General features: G+C 43.7%; 1 protein-coding gene across 1 annotated transcript in view; it reads right to left on the bottom strand.

Moving 5' to 3' along the window:
• CABCOCO1 (ciliary associated calcium binding coiled-coil 1) overlaps positions 1-17,577 on the bottom strand; it is an 82,696-nt gene that overhangs the window by 43,868 nt on the left and 21,251 nt on the right. Inside the window, exon 5 of the mRNA XM_048506158.1 lies at positions 14,782-14,854. Coding sequence (XP_048362115.1) covers positions 14,782-14,854 — 73 coding nt within the window. The remainder of the gene's footprint in view (positions 1-14,781; positions 14,855-17,577) is intronic.

Below are 17,577 nucleotides of genomic sequence, written 5' to 3'. Positions count from 1 at the left end.
CAAAGACATTTCCAGAGCTTCCACAAGAGAGCACTGCAGAGCACACTCATACCAAATTTTGAAGCGTAACCTAACCTCTGTACAGTATCATCTTTTAACCAATTTTGCAATACCGAGCATTTATCTTGATGGGGGCAGGGAGTGTACAGGTCTCCAAGAAGAGAGGCAGGTGAAAGAATAACTCCATTAAATATCCGCTCTGAAGAACAATCATCATTACAGGTTAATTTAGTCCTACCTCTAAATGCAAACTCTTCAAATATGAATCCGAAGACCTCTGGAGATTCAAAAGCTAACAAGCAGTTTTTATTAGAACAAATGATGAACCATTAAGGGGATGGTATGAACAACAGAGAAGAATTATAATAATAAATGGACATCATAAATAATAAAGGGAGAACTCGGGAAAGCTGCAGGAGAATGTTAAACAGGCACTGCAAGCAATTTAACAAGTGACCCTTTCACCTGCGTTTTTATATAGATATAAAGATAAAGACCCTGAGAATATGTAATAGTAGAGCAATGCTGGCACCACCAATTACAGTTTTTAAAAACTAAACTGTACTGTCTCGAGACTTGCATTCTATCCGTGAAACGTTTAAAAGTAGACGTTAGTCACTTGAAGTCCCTGGAACAGATCTGACCCCCTGCAAAGTCCAAGCTAATTCCTGAGCTGCCAATTCTAAGATAAGCAACAACAACAACACAACCCTAAAATGCAACAAAAAACAAAGAAAGTAAAGAAGGCGTAAGGACGCTGAAAATAGGGCATGGGGGATTCTACTTATAACATGGGGGAGAGGGGTCACATGCTGTTTCCATCCCTGCCACAAAAGCAGCCCTTCGGGAAATGTTACTAAGAAATCAAGATTTAAGAACATAAGAACAAGCCAGCTGGATCAGACCAGAGTCCATCTAGTCCAGCTCTCTGCTACTCGCAGTGGCCCACCAGGTGCCTTTGGGAGCTCACATGCAGGATGTGAAAGCAATGGCCTTCTGCGGCTGTTGCTCCCGAGCACCTGGCCTGTTAAGGCATTTGCAATCCCAGATCAAAGAGGATCAAGATTGGTAGCCATAAATCGACTTCTCCTCCATGAATCTGTCCAAGCCCCTTTTAAAGCTATCCAGGTTAGTGGCCATCACCACCTCCTGTGGCAGCATATTCCAAACACCAATCACACGTTGCGTGAAGAAGTGTTTCCTTTTATTAGTCCTAATTCTTCCCCCCAGCGTTTTCAATGAATGCCCCCTGGTTCTATACACATACACACATACAATGAATGCCCCCTGGTTTTTATACACACACACACACGCACAAACAAATGATAGATTTATATCTTTACGTGTGAATACACATCTTTGTGTTTCTCATTGCTTCTAAGCACAAAAAACTAAACCCACAAAAGAAACGACAGAAACAGCAGGGACATTTAGTAGAAGAGATATAAAATCTTTTTCAGAGTCAGGTTTTTCAACCTCTCCAGGCCTCTTCGGGAAGGTCACCCCAAAGGCCTTCCCTCCCAAAACCCAATTATAATGGCAGCAGTACTGAGTCAAACGAACTAGGTGACATGCACCTGACATCATTTGTGTAGGGAGAGACCCCAGAAGCCATCGACTTCACATCAGTCTAAGGAAGGGATAGTCTGTCAGTGGTTTGGGAGCCACCTGTGCCTCTTTGACATGCCACCTGTGGTTCTTCTGACTGAGCAATGTTCTTCAATGTGGCACCTGCCCCTTGTTTCAAGAAAATGGGCAAGCTTCATGCTTGGCGGGATTCTGATTGCCAGTTGGTGACTATCTTGAAGCCGTTGCCACTGGAAGAGAAGGTGAGCTGCCAGCCTCCCTGAAATGCAGACCTCATTCCAGGGATGGAAGTAAATGTAGTGGCTCCTTTGGTTGGTGGTACTTGTGAATGTGGCTGTTCATGAGCTGCAGAGTTAGTATTGCTGGTCTAAGGCAACTGTGGAGTGGATCCTACCTCTATACTACCAGCGCAGAATTTGGAATCTTCCTCCAGCTTATGTGGCTCCAAACCTTGCGCAGGAGAGGGTGAAAAACCGGGCTGAGTATGAAAAAGATTTTATATTGCTTCTACGAAATGTCGCTGCTGTTTCTGTTGTTTCTTTCGTGGGTTTAATTATTTTGTGTTTGGAAGTAGTGAGAAACATATAGATATATATAGGAGAGAGGTAGGAGCCACTCCTCTGTCCCCAGCGTTTAGGTCTGAGGAGAAGGCTTCTCTACTGAAATCTGTCTAGAATAAGGCCCCGCAGTGCAAGATGGAGGCAGTCCATGACAGAGCCAGAAGGGTTTGTTTATTTATTTATAATTTAAATTTGCTAGACCGCCTACCCCCGAAGGGCTCTGGGTGGTGTACAACACGTTCAAAAACTAACAAATACACAGTTGAATAACATAAAACCTTAAAACTATCATTTAAAATCCCAAATTGCTAATTTTAACATATACTAATCAGATGGCGCTGATCTCACATTACATGTCACAAGGGCTGGTCAAGGTGACATTCTAGGCTGTCAACTGAACAACAGGAGTGGCAGCCTTTCCATGGCTGTCCCCCTCCCCCCCACACACCAAAGGCCCGGTGGAACAATGGGGGTTTTGCAGGGCCTGCGGAACTTCTCGAGGTCCTGCAGGGCCCTAGATGGTAGTGAATTCCACCAGGCATGGGCCAGGGCACTGAAAGCCCTGGCCCGAGTATAGGCCAGCTGTATTGTACAGGGGCCAGGGACAACCAGTAAATTGGCCTCTGCAGAGCGCAGAGGCCGAGTAGGGACATAGGGAAAGACGGTCCCTAAGGTATGAGGGCCCCAGAGTGCCTTGAAGGTTAACACAAACAACTTGAAGGTGATCCGGTACTCCATTGGGTTCCAAAGGAATATCCATCAAGATTGTTTCCTTCCTGATTAAATAACAAGAGGAGGAGTGGTTTCTTTGGAAATGCCTGCCTGTGGACCAGCTCCATGTTGAATTTACAGTTGTGGGGTGTCCCAGGCCCTCTCAGAGGTCCAGAGTGACTTCAAGCCACTTCTAAGTGTTTGAAGATCCAACCCATAAAAATGTTTTTTAAAATTATTTAAAAATTAATACATACATAACAATTTTCAAAACTGATCTAATGCCAGGAACGTTCTTTATTTAAGGACTAGACAAAACAGCCCCATTCCAACTGACCCTGGGCAGCCACCCTTCCTGTATTGAAACCCAAATTTGTACTGTGCTACGCTGATGGAGGTGCAGGGTATCCAAAATGGAAACCAACATTCAGTCTTTTGCTTTTTGTTGTTGATTGTGCACATCTGTTACAAACAGAGGAAATCACAGACCCAATTTTGAGCTCCTCGACCTTCTTAATAAAGTTCATTTCCTTAATTTGAGAAAGCAGATGCTTTGAGATTCAGAGCAACTTTTTAAATACTCTTGGAATGGGCTTAAAGAGTGTGGGATTTCTGGACTCCCTTCCTCTTCCTTGCATTGCTAAATGTTTCCATTGTCTTATGTTTTGATAATTTAGTCAGACCAAACCCTGTGCCAAACAACCATGGATTAACAACCCACAAATATTTGAACTCTGCAAACTTCTCTCTTATTAATATCCTGTGTTCTCATAGTATACTACTTATTCTTTTATTAAACTATAAACAATTCCTTAGGTAATGTTTAATAAATATGCAGATATATGCTACAAGACAAGCCATATGGTAGCAATTTAAAAAGGATGTATGTTGTTCATCTCTGGCAGTAGCTATTCAGTAAGTATAATCTCTATTTTATACCACATGTACTGGATGCACTGATTTTTTAGTTAGTACTGGAAAATGTTCATTAACTGAACATAGCTGGATAGTAAATACTGGCTACCTTACTTTGGTATCTTCTGCATCTTTATAGAGCTTAGTACTCGGGCAGCCCAGTCCAGAGGCCGCCGCGGCTGGGGACTGCTCAACCACCACGCTGCCTCCAGCGGGCTTTCAGGGGACATGGGGAGGCTGTAAAACAGGGGGGTACCCAGACTCCTAGAAAGCCCTCCATAGGGCTGGATGGAGTTACATCACCCTTTTGGGTGGTGCAAGTCCAAGTCCCTAGTCACAGCATTCTCAGCCTGAAAGCCCAGGTAGAGGCCAACTCCAGTTGGCTCCGCCCCTGCCCCCCCTGTCCATCCGCCTGCCCATGTCAGCGTCCGCTTGGATACCAGAGTAGCTCTGCAGCACCCACTTCCTGGTTTTGCTGTTTGCAGAGCTGTGGGGTACCCTGACACTGGTGTCTTTGCCCTTTCTGCTGGCAAAAGTGTCCCTTATGCTGGAGGAGAGGGCAAATATGCAGGTGCAGCCCTACACCAGTTCCATTGGCCCATTTCTCTCCCCCTCCCCCTCATAGGACACTATGTAGGACACTAGGAGACTTTGTTATGACAACACTAACTGAGATGCATGACATTTAGAAATAGAAAAGTGCTCTCTGGATAGTAAGATATGCATTTTGTGCAGTTTATAAAGGTTGTGAGAGCCACGTCTCCCAAGAAATGGCAGAACCTTTGGGAATAATTAATATAGGAGAGTATACATTGATCTACCCTTCTTAATGTAACCTTCACAATCACACTGTGAGGTAGGTTATGAGACTGAGCAACTGGCCCAGGGTCACGCCGTGAGCTTCCATGCCAGGATTTGAACCTGAGTCTCCCAGATTCCAGTCCTGCATTTCAGCCACTATACCAAGCTCACTCTCAGCATAATCACCAGTCACCAGGATGTATGTATTGGCAAGTCAACCAACTTACAGACTTTTTAGTTGATTGATCTGTTTAGTTAAAAATTGAGTATGTTCCAAAACTCAGTGCAGGCTATTTTCAAAACCAATGTGAGATCATTTAAAACTTATTAAAGAAGTTATCGTTTAATATTTTCTTTTTAATTCCCTGTTACAGTCACCCACAAGAATCAAAATAGCTACAAAAATTAATTTGCCCTAAACCCTGATTCCTAACCATTAACTCCACTAAAGCGCTGTTAATTATTTGCCAATTAAAACAGTAAAAGATTCAGCCCTTGGTTCTTGGTATGACTCACCGCGTCTGTCAAGATACAGAGATTTCTGAAAGCATTTTCAGACAATTGATTCATAACCCCAAGAAAGAGATAGGAAACGAACTTCCCTACTGAATCCAGCAGCAGGCTTGAGTTATCCCTCCACCCCTGCCCCCCAGTTCTGAAAGGATTCTGGACCTCCAAAAAGAAAGAAAATACTACAAGGACCCCCCCCCCCCCCCCCCCCCCAGCAGGTGAGAATGAACTAGCTGGGCTGCATGAACCCATCTGTTTATTTATTTATCTCGTTTTCATAATTCCCCTCCCTTTAGTGGTTCGGGGCCAACATAACATAACATATACAACATTGTCCATATAACTATATTCCAATTTCAATAAAACAGCTACCCAACAATACCTAAAAAATATTTCTTAATGGCTTTAAAGTCAGTTTACACATTTCCTAGAGTGCGCCAAAATTCAAATTTAATCAAATTCAGACTAGTTAGCAGACCAAATAAAATCTAACCAATCCAATAAAACCCAACAGAAGAACAGATGGAGCAACACAGCTGAAATAACATAACTGAAGTAAAGTGGGAGGGCATAGATGGTAACTGTGGCTGCCTCAAATATATGCCTGGAGGAACAGCTCGGGCTTACGGGCCCTGAAAAACTGCACTCGCAGGGATTCCCAAGGCCTAGACTTGAACGACACCACTAATTGCGCCATTATCACATCTGTGGTACTACCAGTCTTTTGCAGAATCACTTGCTCAGGTAGGATGTGCCATAGCTATTCAGATCATCTATGGATGCATGCAGTTTCCGGGCTAAGTGTGTGCTGCCCTGTTGTGCAAACAGTACTGGAACTGGAGTGTTGTGTGGTTTCCGGCCTGTCTGGCTGTGTTCCAGTAGCATTTTCTCCTGACGTTTCGCCTGCATCTGTGGCTGGCATCTTCACACAGCTCGGAAACCCCACAACACTCCAGTGATTCCGTCCGTGAAAGCCTTCAACAGTACTGGAGCTCTTGGACAATATGCACAGCCCAGGGTTTATCGAAACACCTTGTTTACAAAGATGTTGCTGTGGCAGTCTCAATTGGCTAAATTAGGGCTCTGCACAAACAAGTATTATCACGGATGCAGCCAATGCAGTCTAAAGTGACAGCAAGTTATGAGACTGAGAGATACAGTATCTGCTTTATTTGGGTGTCTGGGACATTTTGGAGCCATTCCAGAAAGTCATTGCATCTGGAAAGACTTCTGAGTATGGCTATCTGACTTCCCACCAGGCAAGGCTTCCTACTGGCTATACTGCTCTATTCCTGAGACAGGTCTACCAGTCTTGACTATTCTAACTATTTCTGCATTAGGAATGCCTCAGTTCCTCTTTCAGTGGATTCACTGTCTAGCCCCATTACCCCTACTATCATCAATCCACAGTGTACTGCTTAGCACTTTGTTCTTGTATATAAATACCATGGCTCAAAATTCAGTCCTTGGCCTCTCCCTGACAAAAGGGTAGTAACATATTTGTGTCTCACATCACACCTAGAACTGACCCTCCAGGTTTATTCTTGCCATACTCTTGCCTCGATTGTTTGGCAGAGAACAACAGTGTGTTAGGAGAGAATCGGTGGCCCACTGTGAGGAATTAAATACTTCTCATGCATAGAGGCTGCCTTACATGCAAGGCTTGGGTTTGCCTCCTTCCAAGCTGGAGTCTTAAGGAGTCGTCAATAAACACAAGAAATTGGTTCCTTCAAGGCTGTTCTTGCAAGCTCTAAAAATAAGCTGGCTGTTGGGTGCGTAGTATGGTAGTTTTTGCTTGCTAACATTTTGCCCGCATCTATGGCTGACATCTTCAGAGGTGTGTCCTGGTGAGATGTGTTACTCTCCATGACATGCCTCTGAAGATGCCAGCAAAAACTACCAGACCACAGGCACACACAGCCCGGAAAACTCACAACAGCCCGGAAAACTCACAACAGATTCTGGTCGTGAAAACCTTTGGCCCCTTCTGCACACGCAAAATAATGCGTTTTCAAACTACTTTCACAACTGTTTGCAAGTGGATTTTGCTATACCGCACAGCTTCAAAGAGCATTGAAAGCAGTTTGAAAGTGCATTATTCTGCATGTGCGGAATGAGCCTTAGACAATACATCTAAAAATAAACCTTTTCAGGTTCAAGAATACAGTTTGCCTCATAAAAAAGAACAAGTGTGTAATGGTGACGAGTAGCTGGGGAACAACTGAACTGTGTACAACGAAAATGGTACAGAAAAGGCACCATCTGAATTACCATATTATGCTGGCAGCTCAGTCGGTAATGTCCACATCCAGACTCCAATTCCCTAATTTTCCAAACTCTTTTCAGTAACTGCCTTATTCTTAATACAAATCAACCAATTCGGAGAACAGAAATTTCCTGTAACGAATTCAAATGAACAAGTAATTCAGTCCAAATGAAATGAAAGTGAGATCTGGAGACCATCCAAAGCTGGGAATTCTTAGAACAGTGGTGAAGAGTAAACAGTCGCCGCTTTGCGAGGTTAACCCCGGCAGATGATATCAGGTGACTGTGAAATTAATGACAGATCACATTTAATATTCTCTTGTCTCCCTATCCAAGCTGCAACCTGTGACCTTTCTAAACTTTAGGCATAATGTGCTAAAAAGTTCTCCTGCTCCAATAAATTCATTTCAGTGAAGCCTGTGCAGCCAGATTCTTGTTGTCCGTGTCTGTAATGGAACTCTTTCTAAAATTAATCCAGTCAACTGGGCCATAAAAAGCAGATTATTCCATCACAGTGGCTGATGCAAGAAGGGATAAAACTACATTTACTGTTATTATTAGGAAGCATTTCAAGGCAGGCTTCATTCTGAAAGAGCTGAGGCTCATTCCATTGAAGTACAGCATGAATATAAAAACTAAAGCTGGATTTGAGTTACCAAGAACCCTTGAAATATATATCACAGTGTATCATCCTAAGTAAAAATAAACCAGCTGAATCCCCAAAATAGAAAATAATAAAAGCTTCTATGCAATTAATGTCTTAGCAATTTTAAATATTTATTATGAGAGCTGACATGTGTTAAAGGAAATTGTTTCATTACATTCCTCATCTAGTGTGCTCACGGTCTCTGAATATATAGACTGGGTTAATACACTTACGATAAATTAGCTGCTACCAACGGATCTAGGCCTGAGACACAGAAAGGAAGACCAGAGATTTAAACTAGTGCAATGGAGTCTTACCTGTTTATTCTGAACAGAAAGAGAAGCACTAGGCTGGGAGGAAGGATTCAGAAATCTCCAGAGGCGAAGTCTCAAAATGGTAGAGTAAGCAACTGCTTTTCAAAACCAGAAAAGTAAAATATATAAAATTGATATGCAATTCTGCAAATGCATCTGCCCATCTCACAGGCATATTGGGCTAGTCTTTTTCTTGCTTGGCCTCTTTGTGTTTTAACCTCAAAGGTTAGATATGCATATAATGAATTCCTTTGTTACTTCAATAGTTTGGAAAGTTCAGATTTTACCATATAGTAACACCACTATTTATACCCTTCTTTTCTCTTCGATGGGAACCCAAAGTGGCTAGAGCATTGATCTTCCCTCCTCCATTTTATCTGATCCTAACAACTCTGTGAGATAGGTCAGGCTGAGAGAGAGAGAGAGAGAGGGACACACACACACACACACACACACAGGCCCAAGGTCAGGCACAGAATATCCATGGCAGGGTGAAGATTCCACCCCTGTTCTCCCAGATTTAAGTCTGACAATCTACCCACTACCCAAAGCAAACAAAAAGACTGAATTTAAATAGCACCACACATTTGTACATTACCCTTCACCCAATTACCTGGCACAGGTTGCTTCCAGGACACTGGGTGGAAACAATCTTAAAAACATTTTTACTTTTATTCCACCAATATGTTGAAAGTGGCCAACATAGCATATAGAAACTTTGGCAGGTTACTGAAAACATTCCTAATGGCAACTAGTGCCTCTCGATTTACTCACAAAGTTGCTTGTACTGTACTAGCAATCCCCCAGGTAAAATATCTCTTGCATCCTTTCTGTGTAAATAAATGTAATTTGTACACAAGTTATTAACATAAGAAAGGTATACCCAATGTTCTAGTGGAAGTTTTCTGGGGTTTTCCTCTTTTCCCACTGACTGGCCATCTGCATGATCTTTGCCAAAGGATCTTGCTAACTAAGGGCCTGACACTACAGAACCTATTACAGTGGGTTTAGAATTACTCCACTCTAAACCCACTGAAGTCAGTGGATTTAGATTGAGGTAACTCTTTGCAGGATTGCACCATAACATTACAGTCCTCTGTATAACTACTTACTCGAGAGCCCCATGAACAGAGTGGGATTTACTTCCAAGTAGACATCCAGGAACATGCAGTGGAGACTGCCTACCCTGTCCAACTCTCAAGCTCAAGATTCAAGTTCATGGAGAATTATTTCTGGAAGGCTTTATAGTGAAATAAGGAGAGATGGGCCTGCTGCAGAACAAATGTTTTCCATTGGTAGATAAATGCCAAGGTGTGTCCTTTCACAAGAGGCTGACATTCATATCTGCCAATTTACTTTTGCAATGGCTTTAATATTATACAAAGAAATTTATGAGAGAGTGCAGTTAGCACAGCAGTAGTGACATTTACTTCTTGCTCCCACGCTATAAAGTAGCCTTCTCGTTGGCTAATGATTTTCTGAGCCATTCAAAAAAGAGCTTTCTGATAGATTTCTTTTAAAAATAGTTCTCGTGAGTTACTTATGATGCTCTTTGTGTATTTAAGAATATATCCAGTTGCTCATGCCAGAAACAATAATACAAACCAAAGGAGCAATACCTGTTCAGCTTGAACTCCGACTGTCCCTTCTACCACAGGTCCCAGAGCCAACCTATCTGCTGATGAGCTTCTTTAAAAGAAAATGGATTGCCTCTTCAGCAGAGAGAATGGCTGCTGGACCAAAGACAAAAGAACACAAGAAAGAGCCTGCTGGATCAGACCAGAGTCCTTCTAGTCCACCAGCACTCTGCTACTCGCAGTGGCCCACCAGGTGCCTTTGGGAGCTCCCATGCAGGAGGTGAAAGCAATGGCCTTCTGCTGCTGCTGCTCCTGAGCACCTGGTCTGCTAAGGCATTTGCAATCTCAGATCAAGGAGGATCAAGACTGGTAGCCATAGATCGACTTCTCCTCCATAAATCTGTCCAAGCCCCTTTTAAAGCTATCCAGGTTAGTGGCCATCACCACCTCCTGTGGCAGCATATTCCAAACACCAATCACATGTTGCATGAAGAAGTGTTTCCTTTTATTAGTCCTAATTCTTCCCCCCAGCAAATTACCGTTGTGTAGCTGAGAACTTCACCATGTGCAATATCATTTTGAGAACTGCAGTCGGAGACGTTAGGAAACCGAAGTTAGACAGGAAGACACTATGTGATTAAACACATATGAGGGTTCTAGATGAAGTCAAATGAGAAGACAAGACTCACTGGAAAAGACCATGATGCTGGAAAAGGGTGAAGACTGCAGGGAAAGAGGAAGACCAGTCATGAGATGGATTGACTCTATAAAGGAAGCCACGGCCCTCAGTTTGGAAGAACCAACTAAGGCTGTTAACAAGAGGACATTTTGGAGGACACTGATTCATGGGGTGGCCATGAGGCAAAAGCAACTTGATGGCACTTCATGCACACACGCAGTGGAGGAAAAGAAGGTGAGAAGGCTGAGTCAGAGCCTAAATTAGAGGAATTGTTATGGGCAGATGGAGAGAGGAGGAAGGGACAGATGACTGTCAGGGCATGTCAGACAGGTATATATTGTAGGGGGCGGGGCCAGAAGACCTGAAAGGCTCCAATTTGGTGTGCGCTGCATGTTTCAAAGACAGTGGAAGGAGACAGACTGGGCATTTGAAGTGGTCCCATCTGCAAAACCCATCTCCATTACCTGTGCTTTCATATTTTTTGTGCTGGGGCTCATCTTTGCTTTGTCTACAGGGGGGGATGCTGGTTAACAGGGCCGGGAGGAACTTTTACCCTTGGGACTGATTAGGTGACAGATGGGGGGAGGGGTTGCCCTCCTACAGCAAAAGCATATGTTTGACCATACTGTTGAATGAGGATGACTGTCACAACTGGCTGCTGGTTGTTTGGGCATTAGCTGGGGACACAGTACAAGGTGGGCTCCCTCAACGACTTGAAAAGGAGGATCCCCTTCAGAGGTGGGGCATGACAGCCACCTTCAGTGCTGGGAGTGTTAACTGTACCCCCAAGAGGAGGGAAGTGGGCTTCTGCTGCTTCGAGCCCCAGAAAGAGCCTCTCTTTCCTTGGGTGGAGTGGGGGGTTCACTTTCAGCAGTCGGGCTCTCAGCTGCATCCAGTGCCTCGGGCCAGTTCTGCACCAAGACTATAGTCAATAAAGCTGTGTCTTGTTTTTCTCCCAATCTTGTATGTGTGCTTGTGCGTTGCTCTTCAGAGAGCCAGCATGGAGTAGTGGTTAAGAGCCGGAGGACTCTAATGTAGAAAACCAGGTTTAATTCTCCACTCCTCCACATGAGTAGCAAACTCTCATCTGGTGAACCAGATTTGTTTCCTCTACACATGAAACTTGCTGGGTGACCCTGGGCTAGTCAGTTCTCTCAGAACTCTCTCAGTCCCACTTATCTCACAAGGTGCCTGTTGTGGGGAGAGGAAAGGAAAGGAGCTTGTAAGCCCTTTTAAGTCTGCTTACAGGAGAGGAAGGCAGGGTATAAACCCAAACTCTTCTTCTTCATCTTCTCTCGCTCTCGTTCAGATTTGTCTTCGCTCTGAACGTACCAGATAAAGAAGAGCTTTATTGTGATTCATGGGTCATTGCTTTTATCTTTTAAAAGAATCTTTTAAATCTTACAATTCCAGCTCTTATTCACTCTGCCTTGTGAAGAGAGTATTTGAATATATACATGATAACAGGCTATTTGGACTCTGCTTTCTGTGCCAAAAGGAGTTGTTCACATCTGTTAAGGATGATACAAATTAGCTGATGGTAATTAAGTCTGAAATAGAGAGTGAAGTTACAACAATGACGAACCAAATGAGCCTATCTCCTAAAATAAGTTATGCACAAATGAGAAACTGTACGCCGATAGCTGCAGTTTGGAAATCTAAAGACAAGTTTGTTAGGAAAACCTTGAGGATATACAGAATATATGAATCAAACAGAATATATGAATCAAACTGGTTATTCACCATTATAAATGTTTCAGATTAAAGATCCCAGCTGTACGCCAACACCTTGAACTCTCTGGCCATTTTCATTCACAGCATTTATTTCCTGCCTTTCTGTCCTCACATGTGTCACCAAGGCAGCTAACAAATTAAAACATGAATAGGTAAATTCACACTGTAAACTGTTGAAAGCCACACACCCCTGCCCCCAATACGCACAAAATCTTTAAAACAATTAAATCTGAGCTAAAACACATACAAAAGCTTTAAAAACAACAAAAATACTGATCAAGAAGGAGGGACCACTAAGGAAACTCCAACCAAAAGAAAAGGTCTTCTTCTGCTGGCAGAAGATGGCAATAGAAGGGGTCAGACATATCTCCCTGGGGAGAGAGTTCCAGAGCTTTGGGGACGACTGAGAAAAGCCTCCCCCAGTTTGCTACCCACCTGATCAAAGAAGGTACCAGCTTCAGAAGCAGGACCTCCAAAGATGACCATAGTGGTCAGGCAGGTCCATAAGGGAGAAGGTTGTCCTTCATGTTGAAGGTCAACACCAGCATCTTGAATTATGCCCAGAAGCAAATTAGGAGTCACTGTGTAGATGAACCAAAAATGGAGTGATATGGTCCCCATGACCCACTCCTGTCAACATCCTGGCAGCAGCATTCTGAAGTAACTGATGTCTCACTGTTCAAGGGCAGCCCCATATGGAGCACACTACAGTAATCTAATCTAGATACAAGCAGGGCATCCACCACAGAGGCCAGATCTTTCCTGCCCAGGAAAGGCCACAGCTGTCTAACCTGTCTAAGCTGGTAAAAGGCACTCCTGGCCACAGAGGTTATCTGCTCATCCAGAAGTAGGTCTGGGTTCAACAGCATGCCCACACTACTGAAGGGGAATGCAAACCCATCCCGGGGAATGCAAACCCATCTCAGAACTCCTTAAATTCTGGGTCAGCCCTTCCACCCACCAGCAGCACTTTTGTCTTGTCCAGATTAAGTTTTAGTTAATGAGCCTAGTCACTCTAATACTGCCTCAGCTTCTCTAAGATCTGCTGGAAGGGTCACTTGCATATTGTTGACAACCCAGCCCAAACATCTGGATGACCTCATCCAACTGTTTCATATAGTTGTTAAAGAGCATAGGGGACAAAATGGAACTTTGCCTGACACCAGAGACCAAAAGCTAAGGGGCCAAACAGCAGTCCCCTTGCATTACCTTCTGAAACCACTGCAGAACACTGCCTCCCAATCCCAGTCCAGGTTGGACAGTGCAGGAGGAGATAATGATAGAATGCTGCTGAGAGCTCTAGGAGAACCAACACGGTCCCACTCCCTCTGACCCACTCCTGGAATTCTTCTCACTTCACAAGAGGTTACACCAAACAAAGAAAGAACCGAGAAGAGCAGAAAAATCATCATAAGGATGGAACTGGTTTCCATTCAACAAACAGCTTACAGGAGTACAGCTTTTCCTATTAAACAGCAGTCCACAGGATTACTCTACTTAGCAAAAATTCTCATCGATTTCTGTGGAATCCGGACCAGGGGGAATTCTCTCCCTCACTCCCCTGAGGTTGGCCGGATTTTAGAGGCAAAGGTTTTATGCTTATAGAAAAGAATACTACACAAAGCTTTTGAAACATCATCTCCCGATGAAGCTCATGAGAAACACGTAGGGGTGTATAGACAATAAATAAATTACGGCAAGCGCCATTGTTTTTTGCTTTCCCTTCGATTTGCTTGGGGCAGCCCTCAGGATTTTTTTTCACTTATTCAGGATTTTAGAGGACAAGTAATAGCACATGGAAAAAGGGGTTCGCATAGAATGGAGAGCTCCAGCCTGAGGCAAAGGGAAATGGACGTGCTGATGAAGTCTGTTGTGATGACCGCAAAGGGATGTCAGCAGACGAAATGTAAAAGGGCGCACTCTGGAAGTGGATAATGAGCGGCGCTTTTGAGCTTAGCCACTGATTTGACTTTTGCCCCCTTCTCCTGCGGTGATGTGTCAGTGGGAAATTATCAGAGTGGACCTTGGACCTCCGCTGTGTGTGTGGAGAGCTCGGGCTGATGACCCATTCGGGTTGAAACCCCCCGGTTCTAGCCACATGCCAAATAATATAAGAGAACAAGTTCCGTGAACCATAAACAGTCATTTAAAACCTTTGCAAATTGGGGGGGCCCTTCCTTCCCAGCCACACGTAATCATGATTAAATCCTTTATATCACCTTGATAAATGCTGTCAGAGAAGATATTCTTGACAATACGGGCAAAAGCCTAACCGAAAATGGTACATTTATTCTTTTAAATTTCAAATTCCGCAGGAGACAGGCATTACTGTATTTCTCATTTATTCTTTCATCTGCTATTCTGTGCTGTTAACACTTGAACAATTTTGACACAAAGTTGCTTTGAGCTATAGAAAACAGATGCCGGAGAACATGCATTAAAATATTCCGCCTAATCAGTTCCAGTCATATAAATTACTTACCTCATCTCCTATCACAAGCTCTTCCCGCGGACTATGGAAAAGATACTCATACAGTGTATAATGCTGGAATAAGCTGGAAGACAAGAAAATGTGATATTTATTTAGAAAAAAACAATTTAAGACATGCTAGGGGCTGTGTGTCCGGGGTCTCTCTCTCTCTCTCTCTCTCTCTCTCTCTCTCTCTGTGTGTGTGTGTGTGAGAGAGAGAGACAGAGAGAGAGAGAGAGAGAGAGAGAGAGAGAGAGAGAGAACCAGACAATACTACTTTAACTAGACTTTGTGATGTTTATCTAATTTCTCATTCCATGACTACACCTATTTCACAGATCTTTATTCCCGTTTTAAACTTGGGAAACCAGCTTTGGGTTGATCTTCTCTGGGCTTGTAAATATCAATGAGTTGATATCTTACTCTCATCTAATTGTTTCCCATCACATTTAGCAAGGAACACCAACACCAGATGCACTTCCCCAATCTAGGGGAGAGACATTTCTCACACCAGAGATTTCTGAATGTTTACCACTACATAGGCTCCAACATTGGCATGTGATATTTATAGGCCTCTTCCCCTTGGATTTTAAAAATAACTGTACTTTTCCTCAGAACTCAAAAGGAAAAAAACTGTTTGTCCAAACCAATCTCTTTTATATCAGAGTCCATCTGTCTGTGGTAGAGAATCAACTGGTGAAATCACAATGCTACATTAATTTTTAAAAGGCACCTTTTGCAGCCAAGCCAAGACGGTACAATTCACTCAGCCACCTTATTTTGTGTTCTCTGTAGACCAGGCCCCTCAGACAAGGAAAAGTTCTCTCTGAAGAAAGGTTTTATATCCAGTAGCTGTTTTCAATAAGCAGTGTCCTAGGATTTGATAACTTCTTGTCTAATCTAACAGGAGTGGTGGTTTCTGTTTGGCTGAGAAATCTGACAATTCTGTTTACAGGGGTATCTTTTGGAACCATTCAGAATTAGCAAGGATGGGCACAGGAAAGCCTCCTCTGTGACCCATGGGCAGCCCACCCCCCTCAGCATTTCTGTGGATGACAAAGGACTGCCCTGTAATCAGCCTTGCTCTTATAGGTGACTCCTTCTACACTCTCTGATGCCATAATGCTTTCATGCTACTGTGAACATGATTGTGATTTCAATAAACTGTCTCCTAGCATCTGTTGAGGTCATCTCTTTTTTCCCTTCAGGACTTACAAGTAGACAAGTTCCCTGTGGATAATTTACTGGGTGAATAGAATGGGTAGGTATCGGAATCAGTGTAGTCACAAATGGCTAATTTCTTTCTTTAAATGTCAGGCCTGTTCTAGTTTTAAAATATCCAAACACAGCAGAACTGCTTTTGACATGATTGCCTTTGACATGAAGGAGTTGGGGATATGTTGGAGAAGAGAGGCGTGTGAGGTGATAGGATTGCCACCTTTCAATACTTAAAAGGAAGCCATGCAGAGGATGGGATAGGTATGTTTTTGGTCAGATGACCAGATGAGGACTAATGGGGTCCAGGAATGGGGCTGCCTCTCACCCCTCTCCTTAGCACAGATGCCCACCCAGGAACCCTAGAGCACCTCAAAGCCAGCAGCCCCGCCCTCGGACTTACGAGCAGGAGCAGAGGCCTCCAGGAAGCCAGAAGCTGAGAGCAACTGCAGAGAAATGGCAGATGCAGCAAGAACAAACCTCAGAAGTGCCAGAGAAAAGGGTGGAGATAGCACAGCCCTAGCCAAGTGGCAGTCTCAGAGAATGCAGTGGGGCCAGCAAAGTCCCAACCGGGCTGCAATCAAGGAGGAGAGCCAGGAAAGCTGAAGAGCCAGTCCCAGGCCAGCAGGCATGACAGACAGCTCACCAGCCACTAGGAAGCTAGTGCAGGGAGCTCCCAGAAGGATTAAAAGGAGGCAGAAAAAGAGGGAGAAGGTTGGTGTGGGGCAGGGGCTCAAGCTTGCAAGAGTACTGTTAAGTGCCTGATGAAAGTAAAGAGCTTATGAACAGAAGCCGGAGTAGTGTCTTGTTTGATCCAAAAGGGTAGCTAAGCTCCTCTGAGGCCAAGGTAGGCTACCCTGCAGGGATGGCCGGCAAAGGGGGCACTCACAAATGGATATAAACTAAAGGAAAGGAAGTTTCATCTAAATTTGAAGAAGAATTTACTGACAGCAAGATGCATTAGACACTGTAACAGTATCTTTTGTCAAGTGGCGGATTCTTGTGATTGGTTTTGAAGAATTGATTGGATATCTACTTGTGGGGGATATCATCATTGTAGTTCCTACGTTAGCAGAGGGTTGGAGTAGATAACCCTGGTGGTGCCTTCCAACTTTGAGATTAAATACATTAATAATTCTGGCCCTTTCTCTCAGGAAAAAAAGCCCCACCGCATTATAGCTGGAGATAGCCTCTTGGGTTCCAGGCCATGATATTTTAGGCATTCCAAATTATTACCGCCTTGGCTTCCGCCAAACCTAATCTGGATGTGTTTCCATCAAATCATGTTGCTTGTGCATTTCTCTTCCAAAACAGTACAGATTTCTCATTTTACGACACAATGGAACACGCTTGGCAGCTGTTTCTACTGTTCCCAAAGCTTAGATTTTTCAGGTCGGTGCGACAAATGATTGCAGATGCGAAAGAACTTACAGGGCACCACTTTTGATGACACCTCGCAAATATCGCGACGTGATTAGCACTGACGTATTTATCTAGCTTAACTGTTTTCTGGAAGAAAATGTTAACGGATATATTGATGCCTGCTTGGTCCCTGGGTCCAAGATGAAAAAAAAAGTGTGTGTGTGTGTGTGT

This window comes from Sphaerodactylus townsendi, linkage group LG08 (assembly GCF_021028975.2).
Source record: "Sphaerodactylus townsendi isolate TG3544 linkage group LG08, MPM_Stown_v2.3, whole genome shotgun sequence".
Lineage (NCBI taxonomy): Eukaryota > Metazoa > Chordata > Lepidosauria > Squamata > Sphaerodactylidae > Sphaerodactylus > Sphaerodactylus townsendi.
Note: the sequence above shows the minus strand (reverse complement) of the source record. Positions and strands in the feature narration are given on the sequence as shown.